General features: G+C 43.3%; 2 protein-coding genes across 5 annotated transcripts in view; both read left to right on the top strand.

Annotated features, from left to right (window-relative positions):
* Window positions 1–1,525: 1,525 nt before the first annotated feature.
* Window positions 1,526–21,070, top strand: part of LOC133154375 (protocadherin gamma-C5-like) — a 211,091-nt gene continuing 191,546 nt past the window's right edge. The window contains exon 1 of one of the 4 annotated variants that reach the window (XM_061279336.1): window positions 1,526–4,043. In XM_061279336.1, the coding sequence (XP_061135320.1) occupies window positions 1,665–4,043 (2,379 nt within the window). In that variant the 5' untranslated portion in view covers window positions 1,526–1,664. Of the gene's footprint in view, window positions 4,044–10,291; window positions 12,780–13,902; window positions 16,409–18,390; window positions 20,860–21,070 lie in introns of those variants that run through there. The other 3 variants (XM_061279319.1, XM_061279327.1, XM_061279347.1) reach the window with 3 other exon arrangements.
* Window positions 5,721–8,451, top strand: LOC133162322 (protocadherin gamma-A12-like). Its single transcript, XM_061291449.1, has 2 exons — window positions 5,721–8,244; window positions 8,446–8,451. Exons 1-2 carry the CDS (start codon window positions 5,863–5,865, stop codon window positions 8,449–8,451), a joined length of 2,388 nt encoding a protein of 795 aa, XP_061147433.1. The 5' UTR covers window positions 5,721–5,862.

Here is a 21,070-nt window from a genome sequence, read left to right as displayed (position 1 = left end):
ATACTCTTGTATAGTACCCATCCCTCTGTAGTGCAAGGGTGTCCATCTGCAATTATTTTATTAAAAGACCAACTTGGTCACTTAAGAGGACTTGTAATCATTTTGTTTTGAAAGGCAAATGCATGTAACTCTGCAGAGTTGTTCTACGCCAATAAGGCAAGATTGTCATGCCCGTGCCAGAGCACGCTCGGCCGTCAACTTCCCTCAGCCACACCCCTTTGTTATCGTCATGTCTGTCACCTGCTCCCTCTTGTTACCTGATGTATTTAAACCCCACCCGTGTGTTCCTCCTTGTCAGTGTCTACTGTTGTTTCAATTCCTGGCTGTGCCCAGTGTTCCTGTTCTTGTCGTCTGGTTTTCCCTCAGTCTGTTTGGAGGCTCACAGTCAGAATTTTAACCTTGTCCAAGTGGTCTTCTGTCGGTCGGTCTATCTGTTTAGTGGCCGTGAGTCTCTATCCCGTCTGTGTCTTCCATTCCACACCTACCTCCCTTCCAACTCCCTTTCCCTTCGGTAAATCCTGGTTCAAGCTGCATTTGGTCGCCCTGGCTCAACTCATTCCTGACAAAGATGACAAAGCGTAATTATACATAACGGGGACTTTTTTTTAAAATGTTTTCTGCAAAAAGAAACCACAAATATGAGACACAAAGCGAAATGAGCATTTATATAATACACTTCCTTTCCTCCTCAGTTTGTACCCTGATATTGTCTGATGTTGTCACATTTACAGTATTTTGTATATTCTTAACATTTCCAATTTTATTCCTTACATGTTACCATTTTTTTCTTCTCTCTGTGTAAAAATAAAATAATCTAATTTGCCCCCATTTTTGCAGTTAAATTTATACTTTTTTTTCCTAATTCCCATCTCTGAAATGCTTGTTGCATGTGTTCAAACCGACGAGTGAGCCTCTGTGCTGCCATATTAATGCACTCGAGCGTAACTCAAGCGTTCGGTACCTGTCCATGGTGCTGAAAGTCCCGGTTACAACTGACTTAACGGTACTTCAATTTTGTTCTCAGACATTCAAAAGAATCAAGACTGTTGATCCACAGTTTAGTTTTATTTCATTCCATTTTTGAACAACTCTATAGATAAATTACTCACCCTTTATATTTTGCCAGTATATCACATATCGGGAGATATGCAAAATATGCAAAATATTGTATTGGTCCTTAAAAGTACTGTCATGATTTTCAAACCTGAAGGATACATAAGCTTGAATAAGGAGATGCTGTGAAATTAAATTGATGTTTCCCCTGTTACATTTGTCATTGACTAATGCACAGGGCACAACGGTTTTAAATGCATATTTATTAACGTGTGTAGGGTACTTTTGTATGTTTTTTTTTTCATCCTGGGGTTGGTGATATACAGCGGTTCAGATAATGGATGGATGGGTGGATGAATGGAGGGATGGATGGATGCATTTAGTGCTATTGATTAAAATGGACTCTAGGTGTCGCTGTTGGCTTGGACAACGCAAACCCGGACCCAGCCCGTCTCTTACTGCAAACCTTCTGGTCGCTTTGTCTTTCTGCGGATGATTGGAACCTAGTGAATATTTTTGTGTAGACCAGCTTCAAAGTGGGAATTGTGTGGATCATCGGACCGTTTTATTTGAACAGGAGATTGAACACGTTTTGGATTATTTCTCTAAACATGGGAGTCAAGGATTTCTTTCTTCAGCGACTGATGTATGTTTTTATCGTCGTTGCTCAAACCCGCCTCGTCGACGGAGATCTGAGCTATTCTGTTCCAGAAGAGATGAAACGCTCGTCTGTTGTTGGAAATATAGCAAAAGATCTGAGCGTGGATCCGAGGACGTTGTCTGCACGAAACGCCCGAATTGATGTTGAGGGGACACGTAAGCAGTATTGTGTGATTAATCTGAGCACAGGTGACTTGATCACAGAGGAGAGAATTGACAGAGAGAGCCTTTGTGGGAAGAAACCATCTTGCACGATTAAAATGGATTTGGTGTTCGAAAATCCTCTTGAGCTTCATCGGATAAATCTACACATTCAAGATGCAAATGACAACCCTCCAAAATTCAAAAATAATTTTATTGAAATGGAAATATGGGAGTCAGCAGAAAAGGGCAGTCGTTTTTCCATCGAGAAGGCTCATGATGCAGATATAGGCCAAAATGCAGTTCAAAGTTATGATCTGCAAAAGAATAACAATTTTATCCTCACTGTTAACGACAACAAGGTTGAGCTTGTCTTAGAAAATAAACTGGACAGAGAAAAGCAAAGTGAGATGAATTTGCTTCTCACAGCTTTAGATGGTGGCTCTCCTAAGAGATCAGGTACGGTAGTCATACACGTCACTGTGCTGGATGCTAATGATAACGCTCCAGTGTTCAGCAAAGCCGTTTATAAAGCCAGTCTGCCTGAAAACTCACCTTCAGATACAACGGTAATTAAAGTAAGTGCTACTGACGCAGATGAGGGAATGAATGGGGAATTGACATATGACTTTGGCCATGTAGCTGATGAAGCGGTTAATGTCTTTTCTATTGATCCTTTAACAGGAATTATTAGAATAACTGGTGTGGTTGATTTTGAAGAAGGAATTTCATTTGAACTTAGTGTACAAGCTAAAGATGGTTTGGGACTGACCTCCTATGCCAAAGTTTTATTAGATATTACTGATGTAAATGACAACGCTCCGGTGATCAATGTAAAGTCACTATCTAATCCAGTAGCAGAGAACGTGTCACCTGGCACAGAGGTGGGCATCATTAATGTCCAGGACAGAGACTCTGAAAAAAATGGACTTGTCCACTGCTCCACTCAACAAAATGTCCCCTTCAAGTTAGTTCCTTCTATCAAAAACTATTATTCTCTAGTCACTACTGGACTCCTGGACCGTGAACTAGTGTCAGACTACAACATTACAATCAGCGCCACTGACGAGGGCTCCCCTCCTCTGTCCTCCTCAAAAAGCGTCCACTTGTCTGTGGGAGACATCAACGACAACCCGCCCGTGTTTGAGGAACAGTCCTACAGCGCATATGTGAGTGAAAATAACAAAGCTGGCTCCACCTTATGCTCTGTCAATGCTCAAGACCCTGACTGGAGACAGAACGGCACCGTCATTTATTCTCTCATACCTGCTGAGGTGAACGGTGCACCAGTGTCCTCCTATGTGTCTGTCAATGGAGACACAGGGGTAATCCACGCTGTCAGGTCCTTCGATTATGAACACCTGAGGAGTTTCCAAGTCCACGTGATGGCAAGAGACAATGGCTCTCCTCCGCTGAGCAGCAATGTGAGCGTCAGTGTGTTCATCTGGGACGTGAATGACAACTCTCCTCAGATCCTGTACCCCTCCCCGGAGGGCAACTCCTTCATGACCGAGCTGGTCCCCAAAGCTGCGCACGGAGGCTCTGTAGTGTCCAAAGTAATCGCGGTGGACGCCGACTCGGGCCAGAATGCCTGGCTGTCCTATCACATCCTCAAGTCCACAGACGCGGGACTTTTCAACATCGGTCTCCACAGTGGAGAGATCAGGACCCAACGGGATATTTTGGAGTCTGACAGCATGAAGCAGAACTTGATTGTGGCCGTCAAAGATAACGGACAGCCCCCTCTCTCAGCCACCTGCTCCATGTATTTGCTTATCTCTGATAACTTGGCCGAGGTGCCGGAGCTGAAGGACATATCCTACGACGAGAAGAACTCCAAGCTGACCTCTTATCTGATCATTGCCCTGGTGTCCGTATCCACCTTCTTCCTGACCTTCATCATGGTGGTCTTGGCTGTGAGGTTTTGCCGCAGGAGAAAGCCCAGACTGTTGTTTGATGGAGCAGTTGCCATCCCCAGCGCATATCTGCCTCCTAATTACGCAGATGTGGACGGCACGGGAACTTTACGCAGCACCTACAACTATGACGCCTACTTGACAACAGGCTCCAGAACCAGTGACTTTAAGTTTGTGTCTTCTTACAACGACAACACGCTGCCTGCTGACCAGACTCTGAAGAAAAGTCCAAGTGACTTTGCTGATCCTTTTGAAGGTCTCGAGGAAATAGAGGTAAGACTCTTTTGTTCTCTATGAGATCATAAAAACATCTACTTCCGTTAACTCAATAATACAAATTCATTTAGTCTTTCTGTGTTCATTCCCCTTTTTCCTTCTCATTTGGTTCATTTAATCTCCTGGTGTGCAAAAGAAATTTCAATATTAAGTCTAAAACAATGGTGCAGGCTCATCCCCCCCCCCCCCCCACAGTATTTTTCTTAGATAAATACATAGTGCTGCCCCTATCAACAAGGATTGTTTCTTACACATTTGTATTACATACTCAGTGCACTTTCACTGTCTTCCGCGTTACGATACTCTTGTATAGTACCCATTAATTTACTAAAAGACCAACTCGGTCATTTAAGATGACTTGTAATCATTTTGTTTTGAAAGGCAAATGCATATAAACCGCCCCTCTGCAGAGTTGCTCTACGCCAATAAGGCAAGATTGTCACGCCCGTGACAGAGCATGTTTGGCCATCAACTTCCCTCAGCCACACCCCTTCGTTATCGTCATGTCTGTCACCTGCTCCCTCTTGTTACCTGATGTATTTAAACCCTGCCCGTGTGTACCTCCTTGTGGTGTCTACTGTTGTGTGCCGTCCTTGTCCGTGCCCAGTGTTCCTGTCGTCTGGGATTTCCCCCCGGTCTGTCTTGAGGCTCACGGTCAGAATTTTAACCTTGTCCAAGTGGACTTCTGTCGGTCGGTTTGTCTGTTTTCTGGCCGTGAGTCTCTATCCTGTCTGTGTCTTCCGTTCCACACCTACCTCCCTTCCAAGTCCCTTTCCCTTCGGTAAATCCTGGGTCAAGCTGCATTTTTTTTACGTTGTCTGCAAAAAGAAACCCCAAATATGAGACACAAAGCAAAATGAGCATTTAACTAATATACTTCACATGTTCCTTTCCTTCTCAGTTTGTACCCTCATATTGTCTGATGTCACATTTACAGTATTTTGTATATTCTCAGCATTTCCAGTTTTATTCCTTACATGTTACCATTTTTTCTTCTCTGTGTAAAAATAAAATAATCTAATTTGCCCCTATTTTTTAAGTAAAATTTATACTTTTTGCATGTGTTCAAACCTACGAGTGAGCCCCTGTGCTGCCATATTAATGCACTCAAGCGTTCGGTACCTGTCCATGGTGCTGAAAATCCCGGTTATAACTGACTTAACGGTACTTCAATTTTGTTCTCAGACATGCAAAAGAATCGAGATGGTTGATCCACAGTTCAGTTTTATTTCATTCCATTTTTGAACAACTCTATACATAAATTACTCACCCTTTATATTTTGCCAGTATATCACTCATCAGGAGATATGATATGCAAGATATTTTATTAGTCCTTAAATACTGTCGTGATTTTCAAACCTTAAGGCTACATAGGCTTGAATAAGGAGATGCTGTGAAATTAAGTTGATGTTTCCCCTGTTACATTTGTCATTGACTAATGCACAGGGCACAACAGTTTTAAATGCGTATTTATTAACGTGTGTAGGGTACTTTTGTATGTTTTTTTTATCCTGGGGGTGGTGATATACAGCGGTTCAGATCATGGATGGATGGGTGGATGAAAGGAGGGATGGATGGATGGATTTAGTGCTATTGATTAAAACGGACTCTAGGTGTCACTGTTGGCTTGGACAACGCAAACCCGGACCCAGCCCGTCTCTTACTGCAAACCTTCTGGTCGCTTTGTCTTTCTGCGGATGATTGGAACCTAGTGAATATTTTTGTGTAGACCAGCTTCAAAGTGGGAATTGTGTGGATCATCGGACTGTTTTATTTGAACAGGAGATTGAACACGTTTTGGATTATTTCTCTAAACATGGGAGTCAAGGATTTCTTTCTTCAGCGTCTGATATATGTTTTTATCGTTGTTGCTCAAACGCGCCTCGTCGACGGAGATCTGAGCTATTCTGTTCCAGAAGAGATGAAACGCTCGTCTGTTGTTGGAAATATAGCAAAAGATCTGAGCGTGGATCCAAGGACGCTTTCTACACGGAGTGCCCGTGTTAATGTTGCCGGGACACGTAAGCAGTACTGTGAGATTAATTTGAGCACTGGAGACTTGATCACATCGGAGAGAATAGATAGAGAAAGCCTTTGCGGGAAGAAACCATCTTGCACTATTAAAATGGATTTGGTGTTAGAAAATCCTCTTGAGCTTCATCGCATTAATATTCATATTCAAGATATAAATGACAACTCGCCAAAATTCAAAAATAATTTGATTGAAATGGAAATAAGCGAGTCGGCAGAAAAGGGCAGTCGTTTTTCCATCGAGAAGGCTCATGATGCAGATATTGGGCAAAATTCAGTTCAAAGATACAGTCTACAAAGAAATGCAAACTTTATACTTGCTGTTGACAACAACAAAGTCGAGCTTGTTCTAGAAAATAAGCTAGACCGAGAAAAGCAAAGTGAGATGAATTTGCTTCTCACAGCTTTAGATGGCGGCTCTCCTCAGAAATCAGGCACAGGAGTCATACATGTCACCGTGCTGGACGCTAATGATAACGCCCCAGTGTTCAGCAAAGCCGTTTATAAAGCCAGTCTGCCTGAAAACTCGCCTCCAGATACAATGGTAGTTAAAGTTAGTGCAACTGATGTTGATGAAGGAGTGAATGGGGAAGTGACATATGACTTTGGCCATGGAGCTGATGATGAGGTGACTGTCTTTTCTATTGATCCATTAACAGGTATAATTAGAATAACTGGTTTAATTGATTTTGAGGCAGAAATTTCATTTGAACTTAGTGTACAAGCGAAAGATGGTTTGGGACTGACCTCCTATGCCAAAGTCTTAATAGATATTACTGATGTAAATGACAATGCTCCTGTGATCAATTTAATGTCACTAACCAATCCAGTACCAGAGAACGTTTCACCTGGCACAGAGGTGGGCATCATTAATGTGCAGGACAGAGACTCTGAAAAAAATGGACTTGTCCACTGCTCCATTCAACAAAATGTCCCCTTTAAGTTAGTTCCTTCTATCAAAAACTATTATTCTCTGGTGACCACTGGACTTCTGGACCGTGAACTAGTGTCAGACTACAACATTACAATTGGCGCCACTGACGAGGGCTCTCCTCCTCTGTCCTCCTCAAAAAGTGTTCACTTGTCTATGGGAGACATCAACGACAACCCGCCCGTGTTTGAGGAACAGTCCTACAGTGCATACATGAGTGAAAATAACAAAGCTGGCTCCACCTTATGCTCTGTCAGTGCTAAAGACCCTGACTGGAGACAGAATGGCACTGTGATTTATTCCCTCTTACCTGCTGAGGTGAACGGCTCCCCGGTGTCCTCCTACGTGTCTGTCAACGGAGACACGGGGTCGATCCATGCCGTCAGGTCCTTCGATTACGAACATCTGAGGAGTTTTCAAGTACACGTGATGGCCAGGGACAACGGTTCTCCTCCGCTGAGCAGCAATGTGAGCGTCAGTGTGTTCATCTGGGATGTGAACGACAATTCTCCTCAGATCCTTTACCCGGCCCCGGAGGGCAACTCCTTCATGACCGAGCTGGTCCCCAAAGGTGCACACGGAGGCTCTGTGGTGTCCAAAGTTATCGCGGTGGATGCTGACTCGGGACAGAACGCCTGGCTGTCCTATCACATCCTCAAGTCCACAGATGCGGGACTTTTCACCATCGGTCTCCACAGCGGAGAGATAAGGACCCAGCGGGACATTTCTGAGTCTGACAGCATGAAGCAGAACCTGATTGTGGCCGTCAAAGATAACGGACAGCCCCCTCTCTCAGCCACCTGCTCCATGTATTTACTTATCTCGGACAACTTGGCAGAGGTGCCGGAGCTGAAGGACATTTCTTACGACGAGAAGAACTCCAAGCTGACCTCTTATCTGATCATTGCGCTGGTGTCTGTGTCCACCTTCTTCCTGACCTTCATCATGGTGGTCCTGGCTGTGAGATTTTGTCGCAGGAGAAAGCCTAGACTGTTGTTTGATGGAGCAGTTGCCATCCCCAGCGCATATCTGCCTCCTAATTATGCAGATGTGGACGGTACGGGAACTTTACGCAGCACCTACAACTATGACACCTACTTGACAACAGGCTCCAGAACCAGTGACTTTAAGTTTGTGTCTTCTTACAACGATAACACGCTACCTGCTGACCAGACACTGAAGAAAAGCCCAAGTGACTTTGCTGATCCTTTTGAAGATATTGTTGCGACTGAAGAGGTAGGTGTCCTTTTCTCGATTAAGGAACGCATTGATTCAATGATTCATATTCAGTTTGCTTTTTTACTTCATAATACCCTTTGTTTTTTTCCTTCTCATTGGATGGGAAATTTTCACATTTTTTAGTGTGTGGTCCACTTAGGACAACTCAAGGCAATGGCAATTTTAAAATGTTCAACTTTCTGACATTTACTCTCCAAGGGCTGAATAAAATGTAATATATTCCCTTACCGTGCACCTTAGTACACATACTGTCGGGGAGCCTGGACTGTAAAGGTGTTGGCTTCAATTGGGTCTGTTCTTTTCGCCCCCGGGTGTCTGTCAGAACACAGGAGATGAAGCTGTTGTTCAGTTCAGCTTTAATGAGTTGCGGGCACAAGCAAGTAACAGGCGCTGATGGTCAAATGGGCATACAGGCAAATGGACATAGGCACACGTTGCGATGATGCAGGGACGTGAATGAATGCGAATGTGTATGCATGTGGGTATTTTTGTGAGCACGTGTGGTTCTGCAACAGAAAGGAACAATACAATGCATGAGTTACAATACTTATGACACTCAGCCAGATACGAGGCAAACTAAAAAGGAGAGCGCCGGGAGCTGTCAATCAAACGGCGCGAGCTAAACAAGTCACAAACGGATTAACGGCAGCGCAAATATGGACAATATCAGCGATACTAAACAGTGTGCTCACGCTGGGTCAAAGACGCACAGCAGCACCGAACACGTTCAATGTTAGCAGCATCGAAATCCAGGCTACATTACTGCTGCGCAACAAGTAGTGACAATCACTGGAAGGCGATTTACGCGATTGTTAGATGTGGTGACGTAACCTCAGCACGACGGAGAATGATCAAATACGTACGAACAGTAATCAACACAAAATACATATTTATGTCCAGCATCAACATAAAAGCCTTTCTAACACATACAAAAACGACAGTTATCGTAAAAAAATAAAGACACGTTTGACGCAAGTTACACAAACTACCTGACAGTTACAAATGTGCAATGTCCAAACAGGGGAATTCGTCTTATTTTCCTTTATTCTATCTTCTTTCTTCGTTTTCTCTTTCTTACTTGACACCGCCGTGTGTTACTGTTTAAATGATTTCTCGTTCTACGTTTTCTCAGGTCTTTTTCTCCCAACCGATACACGCGTCACTACTACATAGTCTTCTGTAGTTGTCATTTTTGGTGTTTGTTCCGTGTGTAGAATTAGGTGATACTTGAAGTTTGTAACCTTAATCTGCCCAAATGTATTGTATTTTCTACTTTAATTCTCAGTCTTAATCTGATGCGCTTCATTTTTGTTTATAGCTATGGGATTTGTGCGTTAAAAATAAAGGTATGCATATGTTTTGGAAGGTTAGTTTTTAACAATAGGCTTGCTTCTTGTGACTTGCCGTCCATAGAAAAACGGAGGTTTCGATAAGAACAGTTAAGACCCCCCCCCCCCCTATTTTTTTTTTTTTAATGTTCGAAGGTGTCAAAAACTCAAGGTGACTGTCCATGGTACTGAAACAGAAGTCGCAAGTGAACGTCACTTCAATGTTGTTGATAGGAATCCTACAAATGAGAAATAGGTTAATATCAAACCTATGGCGATTGCATTATACGTCAGAAATGTAACATTGCTTATTTAGTTAGAAATAACTATCTATTATCAATGTATTCCTAGTAAATAACTCACCTTTGACTCACGTGCTATAATACACTCCAAGACGTATGACTAACGGACACAGGTGCATACTGTATTATACTAGTCGATGGAAATAACAATGCTTTGCATACGTTGTGACATAATATTTGCAAAACCGAAGACTATTGCTATTTTTCATAAAAGACGTACTGGTGAAGTGAAACCTTTGAATGGCTTATTCAGAGAACACAGGTATTGAATACATTTAAAAGAATAATTTTCATGCACGCATTTAGTGCTGTGGACAAAAATGTACTCTTGGCGTCGCTGTTGGCCTATGAAACGGAAACCCGCATGAAGTCCCCCTCTAATGCACGGATTTTAGTTGCTTTGTCCTTCTGCGGATGGTTCGAACGTTGAGAATATTTTGCATCGACTATTGTGGAATTTGGAATTGAGTGCAGCATTTCATTTTCTGATCTTGACACCTTTTGGATTATTTCTCTAAACATGGGAGTCGAGGATTTCTCTCTTCAACGTCTGATGTATGTTTTTGTCGTCTTTGCTCTAACGCGCCTCGTCGGCGGAGATCTGAGCTACTCTCTTCCAGAGGAAATGAAACGCTCGTCTGTTGTTGGAAATTTAGCAAAAGATCTGGGTGCGGATCTGAGGACGTTGTCTGCACGAAATGCTCGCATTGATGTTGAAGGGACAAGTAAGCAATATTGTGTGATTTATCTGAGCACGGGAGATTTGATCACAGAAGAGAGAATTGACAGAGAGAGCCTTTGTGACAAAAAACCCTCATGTGTGATCAAATTGGATCTGGTTTTAGAAAACCCTCTTGAGCTTCATCGTGTGAGTCTTCATATTCAAGATGTCAATGACAACTATCCAAAATTCAAAAAGAATTTGATTGAAATGGAAATTAGTGAGTCTGCAGAAAAGGGCAGTCGTTTTTCCATTGAGAAGGCTCATGATGCAGATATAGGCCAAAATGCAGTTCAAAGATACAGTCTACAAAGAAATGCAAACTTTATGCTTGCTGTTGGCAACAACAAGGTTGAGCTTGTCTTAGAAAATAAACTGGACCGAGAAAAGCAAAGTGAGATGAATTTGCTTCTCACAGCTTTAGATGGTGGCTCTCCTGAGAGATCAGGTACGGTAGTTATACACGTCGTTGTGCTGGATGCTAATGATAACGCTCCAGTGTTCAGCAAAGCCATTTATAAAGCTAGTCTGCCTGAAAACTCTCCTCCAGATTCAATGGTAATTAAAGTTAGTGCAACTGATGCTGATGATGGAGTGAATGGAGAGGTGACATATGACTTTGGCCACATCTCAGATGATTATATTGATGCATTTTCTATTGAGCCTACCACAGGTACAATTAAAGTAATGCGTTTAATTGACTTTGAAGTGAAAACTTCGTATGAGATGAGTGTTGAAGCTAAAGATGGTTTGGGGCTTACATCCTACAGTAAAGTTATCATAGATATCACTGATGTAAATGATAACACTCCTGTGATCAATTTAAAATCACTATCTAATCCAGTACCAGAGAACGTGTCTCCTGGCACAGAGGTGGGCATCATTAATGTGCAGGACAGAGACTCTGAAAAGAACGGACAGGTCCGCTGCTTCATTCAACAAAACGTCCCCTTCAAGTTAGTTCCTTCTATCAAAAACTATTATTCTCTGGTGACGACTGGGCCACTCGACCGTGAACTTGTGTCTGATTACAACGTCACAATCAGCGCCACCGACGAGGGCTCACCTCCTCTGTCCTCGTCAAAAAGCGTCCACTTGTCCGTGGGAGACATCAACGACAACCCGCCCGTGTTTGAGGAACAGTCCTATAGCGCATATGTGAGTGAAAATAACCAAGCTGGCTCCACTTTATGCTCTGTCAGTGCTCAAGACCCCGACTGGAGACAGAACGGCACCGTCATTTATTCTCTCATACCTGCTGAGGTGAACGGTGCCCCAGTGTCCTCCTACGTGTCTGTCAACGGAGACACGGGGGCAATCCACGCCGTCAGGTCCTTTGATTACGAACACCTGAGGAGTTTTCAAGTCCTCGTGATGGCCAGAGACAATGGCTCTCCTCCGCTGAGCAGCAACGTGAGCGTCAGCGTGTTCATCTGGGACGTGAATGACAACTCTCCTCAGATCCTGTACCCGGCCCCGGAGGGCAACTCCTTTATGACCGAGCTGGTCCCCAAAGCTGCACAAGGAGGTTCTGTGGTGTCCAAAGTGATCGCGGTGGATGCCGACTCGGGACAGAACGCCTGGCTGTCCTATCACATCCTCAAGTCCACAGATGCGGGACTTTTCACCATCGGTCTTCACAGCGGAGAGATCAGGACCCAGCGGGACATTTTGGAGTCCGACAGCATGAAACAGAATCTGATTGTGGCCATCAAAGATAACGGACAGCCCCCTCTCTCGGCCACCTGCTCCATGTATTTGCTTATCTCTGATAACCTGGCCGAAGTGCCGGAGCTGAAGGACATTTCTTACGACGAGAAGAACTCCAAACTGACCTCTTATCTGATCATCGCGCTGGTGTCCGTGTCCACCTTCTTCCTGACCTTCATCATGGTGGTCCTGGCTGTCAGGTTTTGTCGCAGGAGAAAGCCCAGACTTTTGTTTGATGGAGCAGTTGCCATCCCCAGCGCGTATCTTCCTCCTAATTACGCAGATGTGGACGGCACGGGAACTTTACGCAGCACCTACAACTATGACGCCTACTTGACCACGGGCTCGAGAACCAGTGACTTTAAGTTTGTATCTTCCTACAATGACAACACGCTACCTGCTGACCAGACTCTGAAGAAAAGTCCAAGTGATTTTGCGGATCCCTTTGAAGATCTGGAGACTTCCTCAGAGGTAGGATAAATTCAGAACTTGTCTTGAAAGCTGACAGACCTAAATTCTTCTATGATGGACCAGTCTTGTTGAAAGGATAGCCATTTTCATAATGAATTAATTTCATACGTGTCAAGTATGATGCTTTAATCAACCACTTTTGCATCTAACACTACCTATTCACCGTGCTATATTTGCCCATAAATATTTCTTGCTTTCTACTTTCTACATCTATTTCTATTCTGGCCACTTTTACTTTCCCCCTCAGATACATCTAACCATATTCGTTGTTTACGTTTGTTTAACTTAGCTGTAAAGAAAAGTTAAGTTCCATCTACAAGAAAATCTTTAGCATGTCATCAAATTATTTATTCATTTACTATACATGAAATCGTAACAAAAGTGAGTGACTTATCAAATGCTATTTCAATGAGCTTCGATCTGTGGAGGAAAAACTCTCAAGCAGAATTTGAATTTTTATACAAATTCTTATTGATACTTCTAAATCTCCTTTTAATTTGCACGGACTTTTATTAATTTGGAAAATGTGTTATCCTTAAATGTATTTGTTCTTGCCGTAGTATGGTGGAATACAATGAGGTTCCAGTGCCTTTCTGGTGCCTCCTTTGCTAAATAATTACCGACACGGCAAGACTTGTATTCAGCCACCCATTTATTCATTTTCTCCCACCAACTCCACACACGCCCTCACGTTGCCTACTTTTCTCTTTTCACCCGCCACCACGAAAAGGGCGTATCAATCAGCAATTCACAAACAAAACGTAAACCGGATCAACATAAATGTGCACATCATTACGGCATGTTAAGAAAATAATAATTGTTAAAAAATAATTTATAAGCCCTAAAATGATATACAAAAATCAAAATACCAATTGGTGACTACATCAGGTGTTACACAAGACATGTCTTGACCTTTCCTTTTCATTTCTGCACATCACCAATATCGCTCTATTTATTCAATTATTCACAAGACAACGCATACCCCAAAAAATTGGCTAACTATTTCTTATGAGTGTAAGAAAAAAAATGGACTGATGATGTCGCTCTCGGCTCGCAGAACGTAGATGCACCACTCCACCCATTACTGCAGGCATATTTGACCGGATTTACGGTCGTGAATCGGCATTTATTTTTGCAGACCTTATTCGCTGATGTTTTGTGGCAAAAATTGTTGATTTATTTGGGTAGTATTTTCCGCTGGAGCTGCACTTCCATTTGCCTAATCATCGGACGTGTTTTGCGTCAAGATGGGACACAAAGGGTTTTCCGTGCTTTTCCCGATCTGCTTTGTTTCCTTCATTGCAATGGTGCCCCTCGTTTATGGAGACCTGAGTTATTCCGTTCCAGAGGAGATGAAAAGGGGCTCTGTTGTCGGAAATATAGCAAAAGATCTTGGAGCGGATTTGGTGACTTTTGCAGCCCGGAAGCCTCGATTTGATTTTGAGGAAACACGCAAACATTATTATGGAATCAATCTGAGCACGGGAGACCTGATCACGTCAGAGAGGATTGACAGAGAAAGCATTTGTGGAATGAAACCTTCATGTGTCATAAAAGTCGATCTGGTTTTAGAAAATCCTTTGGAGCTTCAACGTGTAAGTTTTCATATTCAAGATATAAACGACAATTCTCCTAAATTCCGTAACCATTTAATTGAGATGGAAATAGGGGAGTCGGCAGAAAAGGGCAGTCGTTTTGCAATCGAGGAGGCCCACGATGCAGATGTAGGTCAAAATGCTGTTCAGCGTTACATTTTACAGAGAAATGCAAACTTTATTCTTGCTGTTGAGAATAACAAGGTTGAACTTGTTCTTGAGAATAAACTGGACCGAGAAAAGCAAAGTGAGATGAATTTGCTTCTCACAGCTTTAGATGGAGGCTCTCCTCAGAGATCAGGCACAGTAGTCATACACGTCACTGTGCTGGATGCTAATGATAACGCCCCAGTGTTCAGCCAGGCTGTTTATAAAGCCAGTCTGCCTGAAAATTCCCCACTAGATACAGTAATTATTAATGTCAGGGCTTCTGATGCCGACGAAGGCGTAAACGGGGACGTGACATACAATGTTGGCCACATTTCGAATAATGACAAAAATGTCTTTTCAATTGACCCCAAAAATGGTGAAATAAAGCTATCAGGTGAGATTGATTTTGAGGAAAGTAATTCTTATGAAATGAAAGTGCAAGCAAAGGATGGATTAGGGCTCACATCATATGCTAAAATTGTGATAGACATTACTGATGTAAATGATAACGCCCCTGTGATCAATTTAAAGTCACTGACTAATCCAGTAGCAGAGAACGTGCCACCTGGCACAGAGGTGGGCATCATTAATGTGCAGGACAGAGACTCTGAAAAAAATGGACTTGTCCACTGCTCCATTCAACAAAATGTCCCCTTCAAGTTAGTTCCTTCCATTAAAAACTATTATTCTCTGGTTACTACTGGGCCTCTGGACCGCGAACTAGTGTCAGACTACAACATTACGATCAGCGCCACCGACGAGGGGTCTCCTCCTCTGTCCTCTTCCAAAAGCGTTCACTTGTCCGTGGGAGACATCAACGACAACCCGCCCGTGTTTGAGGAACAGTCCTACAGCGCATACGTGAGTGAAAATAACAAAGCTGGCTCCACTTTATGCTCTGTTAGTGCTAAAGACCCCGACTGGAGACAGAACGGCACCGTCATTTATTCTCTTATACCTGCTGAGGTGAACGGCGCCCCAGTGTCCTCCTACGTGTCTGTCAACGGAGACACGGGGGTGATCCACGCCGTCAGGTCGTTCGATTACGAACACCTGAGGAGTTTTCAAGTCCTTGTGATGGCCAGGGACAACGGTTCTCCTCCGCTGAGCAGCAACGTAAGCGTCAGCGTGTTCATCTGGGACGTGAACGACAACTCTCCTCAGATCCTGTACCCCGCCCCGGAGGGCAACTCCTTCATGACCGAGCTGGTCCCCAAAGCTGCACACGGAGGCTCTGTGGTGTCCAAAGTGATTGCGGTGGATGCCGACTCGGGACAGAATGCCTGGCTGTCCTATCACATCCTCAAGTCTACAGATGCGGGACTTTTCACCATCGGTCTCCACAGCGGCGAGATCAGGACCCAACGGGATATTTTGGAGTCTGACAGCATGAAGCAGAACTTGATTGTGGCCGTCAAAGATAACGGACAGCCCCCTCTCTCGGCCACCTGCTCTATGTATTTGCTTATCTCTGATAACTTGGCCGAGGTGCCGGAGCTCAAGGACGTATCCTACGACGAGAAGAACTCCAAGCTGACCTCTTATCTGATCATCGCGCTGGTGTCCGTATCCACCTTCTTCCTGACCTTCATCATGGTGGTCTTGGCTGTGAGGTTTTGTCGCAGGAGAAAGCCCAGACTGTTGTTTGATGGAGCAGTTGCCATCCCCAGTGCGTATCTGCCTCCTAATTATGCAGATGTGGACGGCATGGGAACTTTACGCAGCACCTACAACTATGATGCCTACTTGACGACAGGCTCCAGAACCAGTGACTTTAAGTTTGTGTCCTCTTACAATGACAACACGCTGCCTTCTGACCAGACTCTAAAAAAAAGTCCATCAGATTTTGCAGATCCTTTTGAAGATCTTGGGTCCTCTGAACAGGTAAGAGTCATTCTAATGACTTTTGTCTTTTTCACATCATCTTGATGCTCTCATTTTAGAATATTTCTCTGTTTAGTAAAGTTTTTTAGTCAAGTACATTTTCTGTACTTTTTCTGACACTTCTGTCGATTTGCAATATTAAACTTGCACTTAATTTATTGCTGCAGAAAACTATGTAATCAGAATGCCAAATTGCCATGAATGGTTGTTTACCATTTGGCCTGGCAAAATATTGTATGCCATAATGAGCGTGACATTTTTTCCCCTCCACCACTGGTCATCACGGCTATTTGTTGACAAACTATCAACACACATCAGAAACTCTTATTTAAAATATCTGCATACGTTAACAGTGCTGAATTGGAAGTCCACTTTGTGCTATATGTTTAGCATATACCTCGTGCTTAGTCGTAGGTAGCTGAACCGCACCCCAGCTGATGGAGAATTATGCTGCATTAGGGTTTAAGTGACTTAGGCTCAGACAAGTTTTGAACCAGAAACCTGTTTTTGTCACTGCTCAAAGCATTGATTAGCAGTTAATGTTTTTGTTTTTAGCATTGCATTATCTGTGTTTTACCTTTGTTAGAAATTAGCTCATTAGACTATTTGGTGAGTCGCAGGAAAACCGGCACCATAGGCACGTTGCTCTCGCATTGTTTTTCCTTGACCACAGATTCTTGTGACTTATTTGTGAATTAAGGGACCAGTTTCACTGGGAATTGCGGAGCTTTACTTACTGCTGTTAAAATAACTGTTTACAAGCTGACATAGCTTGATTTCTGGAATTATACAGAACTGTTAGGACAACTACTAGGGATGCTTGTTTGGATGTATCTTTGAATTGTGGAAGGAATCAGATAATCCTCTGAATAAATTAGAATTACTGGACGAATCTGGATTTGAAACATTTGTGTGGAGTTTGCATGTTTAGCCCGTTTTTGCATGGAGTTTCTCCTGGTACTCCAGTTTCCTCTCATATCCCTAAAACATGCATGTTAGGTTTAGGTTATTTCAAACTCTAAATTGCCAGTAACTGTTGAGGTGAGTGTGAATAGTTGTAGACTGGCAAAATCATCTGGGATAAATTCAAGTCTCTGGTCACTAATGTGGATAAAAGCTGTATAGAAAACGGGACTAGTTTTTTTCTTCATTGGTGAATTGTGTTTATTGAAGCTGTGGAAATCTTGATCTTTGTTGTGGGATAGTGTTAGTTATGGTTGCGAGCTCCTTGTGATTAAGCAGCTTGAAAGTGACTTCTATGGATAATAGGTATTGTTTCCCTACTGCATTCCAATACACGTCTTTTAACTAAAAACAAAATATGTTACCTTTACTTTAATCGCTGCATAGTCAATTTTAGTCTAACAGCAAATATCAATTTGACTTCAACTAAGTTTCATTTTCAGTGGTGTGAAGTAGCCTGTCCACCCACTGCGACTTGTCGGATAATCACAGTTTCAATTGTCTGTTTTTGTGTCATCCACTCTCTGATGTTGTATTTTTCTTTGCTTGTTTGTTGATTTGTTTTTGTTGTTGCTGCCTATACAGCACAGCGATAAAACTTTCCTGTTAGTTTGTGAGGCCTTTCTTTCAAAATATGGATGTAACTGTCCGTGGTGCTTACTTACAATATTGTAGTTTCTGTCACACAGCTATTACAGGTTTCTTGCCAGTTCTTGCTGTTTTATTCAACGATTGTGTGGTTGTTTAATTACTATAATTATCGTTATTCCTGAAACTGAGTCAGAATAGATGTTGATGACTTAATGGCAGTAATGGACGATTACACAATACACTACGTTTTCACTCCACAAGTACAAAAAGGATTTGCCCCCTAAATATCTTTTAATATTTGTCAGCTTCATTAGGACTGTTTGGCAATGATAAAAGTCGACTCCTGGTGTCGCTGTTGACCTGTATAAGGCGAACCATCCTCTCTCACGCCTCAGACTGCTTTGTTCTGCTGCGGGTGGTTAAAACAGGACTAGACATTTTTGTGCCGATATACTTATGCGTGTGGGACGTCAACCGGTGTGGAATATTTTTTATGCCATCTCTTTTGGGCAGATTTTGTCAACATGGAACATTTCGAACTCTCAAAGTGTTGTCTGATGGTTTTGCTTGCCGTCTTTTTCCCGGTGCAACTCGTCTACGGGGATCTGAGCTATTCTCTTCCTGAGGAGATGAAACGTCTGTCGGTTGTTGGAAATATAGGAAAAGATCTTGGTGCTGATCCAAGGACGCTTTCTACACGAAATGCCCGTGTTAATGTTGCCGGGACACGTAAGCAGTATTTTGAGATTAATTTGAGCACTGGAGATTTGATCACATCGGAGAGAATAGATAGAGAAAGCCTTTGCGGGAAGAAACCATCTTGCACTATTAAAATGGATTTGGTGTTAGAAAATCCTCTTGAGCTTCATCGCATAAATCTCCACATTCAAGATGTCAATGACAACGCTCCAAAATTTAAAAATAATTTGATTGAAATGGAAATAAGCGAGTCGGCAGAAAAAGGCAGTCGTTTTTCAATTGAGGAGGCTCATGATGCAGATATAGGACAAAATGCTGTTCAAAGGTACGCTCTGCAAAATAATAACAACTTTATTCTCACTGTTGACAACAATAAAGTTCAGCTTGTCTTAGAAAAAAAACTGGACCGAGAAAAGCAAAGTGAGATGAATTTGCTTCTCACAGCTTTAGATGGCGGCTCTCCTCAGAGATCAGGCACAGTAGCCATACGCGTTACTGTCCTGGATGCTAATGATAACGCCCCAGTGTTCAGCCAGTCTGTTTATAAAGCCAGTCTACCTGAAAATTCTGCCCCGGGTACAATCGTGATTAATGTTAGCGCAACTGATGCAGATGAAGGGGTGAATGGGAATGTGAGTTATGATTTTGGCCATGTATCTGATGAACATAATTTATTTAATATTGATCCCACCACTGGGGAAATTAAAGTAGCTGGTTTGATTGATTTTGAAGAAATTGCTTCTTTTGAAATTAAAGTGGAAGCTAAAGATGGTTTGGGATTGACTTCCTATGCCAAAGTTTTAATAGATATTACTGACTTAAATGACAACGCCCCTTTGATCAATTTAATGTCACTGACCAATCCAGTAGCAGAGAATGTGTCACCTGGCACAGAGGTGGGCATCATTAATGTGCAAGACAGAGACTCTGAGCAGAATGGACAGGTCCGCTGCTCCATTCAACAAAATGTCCCCTTCAAGTTAGTTCCTTCTATAAAAAACTACTATTCTCTGGTGACGACTGGGACACTCGACCGTGAACTTGTGTCAGACTACAACATTACAATCAGGGCCACCGATGAGGGCTCTCCTCCTCTGTCCTCCTCGAAAAGCGTCCACATGTCTGTGGGAGACATCAACGACAACCCGCCCGTGTTTGACATGCAGTCCTACAGCGCATACGTGAGTGAAAATAACAAAGCCGGCTCCACTTTATGCTCGGTCAGTGCTCAGGACCCCGACTGGAGACAGAACGGCACCGTCATTTATTCCCTCTTACCTGCTGAGGTGAACGGTGCCCCGGTGTCCTCCTACGTGTCTGTCAACGGTGACACGGGGGCGATCCACGCCATCAGGTCCTTTGATTACGAACACCTGAGGAGTTTCCAAGTCTGCGTCATGGCCAGAGACAACGGTTCTCCTCCATTGAGCAGCAACGTGAGCGTCAGCGTGTTCATTTGGGACGTGAACGACAACTCTCCTCAGATCCTGTACCCCGCCCCGGAGGGCAACTCCTTTATGACAGAGCTGGTCCCCAAAGCTGCACATGGAGGCTCTGTTGTGTCCAAAGTGATCGCGGTGGACGCCGACTCGGGACAGAACGCCTGGCTGTCCTATCACATCCTCAAGTCCACAGAAGCGGGACTTTTCACCATTGGTCTCCACAGCGGCGAGATTAGGACCCAGCGGGACATTATGGAGTCAGACAGCATGAAGCAGAACCTGATTGTGGCCGTCAGAGATAACGGACAGCCCCCTCTCTCGGCCACCTGCTCCATGTATTTACTTATTTCGGATAACCTGGCCGAGGTACCGGAGCTGAAGGACATTTCGTACGACGAGAAGAACTCTAAGCTGACCTCTTATCTGATCATCGCGCTGGTGTCCGTGTCCACCTTCTTCCTGACCTTCATCATGGTGGTCCTGGCTGTGAGGTATTGTCGCAGGAGAAAGCCCAGACTGTTGTTTGATGGAGCAGTTGCCATCCCCAGCGGGTATCTGCCTCCTAATTATGCAGATGTGGACGGCATGGGAACTTTACGCAGCACCTACAACAACTATGACGCCTACTTGACAACGGGCTCGAGAACCAGTGACTTTAACTTTGTGTCTTCTTACAATGACAACACGCTGCATGGTGACCAGACGCTGAGGAAAAGTCCAACAGAACTTCTTGAGGCTTTTGGTGATGTTGACGAGGTAGGCATACTAAATGTATCTTTTACCCACGTTCTATAAGATGGTAGGCTTAATTGCCGTTATAACAAAAACAAAAGCACACTTTTCATTGGTGAAAAGTCTGAACATGCTTATATTCCATTAACTTTTGTTCATCGCCTCAGCTCGATATTACAGTGGTCAAAACTATAATGCCATATAAACTAGGCAAGAAAATACATTATATGCTATT

Source organism: Syngnathus typhle, linkage group LG1 (genome assembly GCF_033458585.1).
Source record: "Syngnathus typhle isolate RoL2023-S1 ecotype Sweden linkage group LG1, RoL_Styp_1.0, whole genome shotgun sequence".
Classification (NCBI taxonomy): domain Eukaryota; kingdom Metazoa; phylum Chordata; class Actinopteri; order Syngnathiformes; family Syngnathidae; genus Syngnathus; species Syngnathus typhle.
This window is presented reverse-complemented; position numbering and strand designations above follow the sequence as displayed.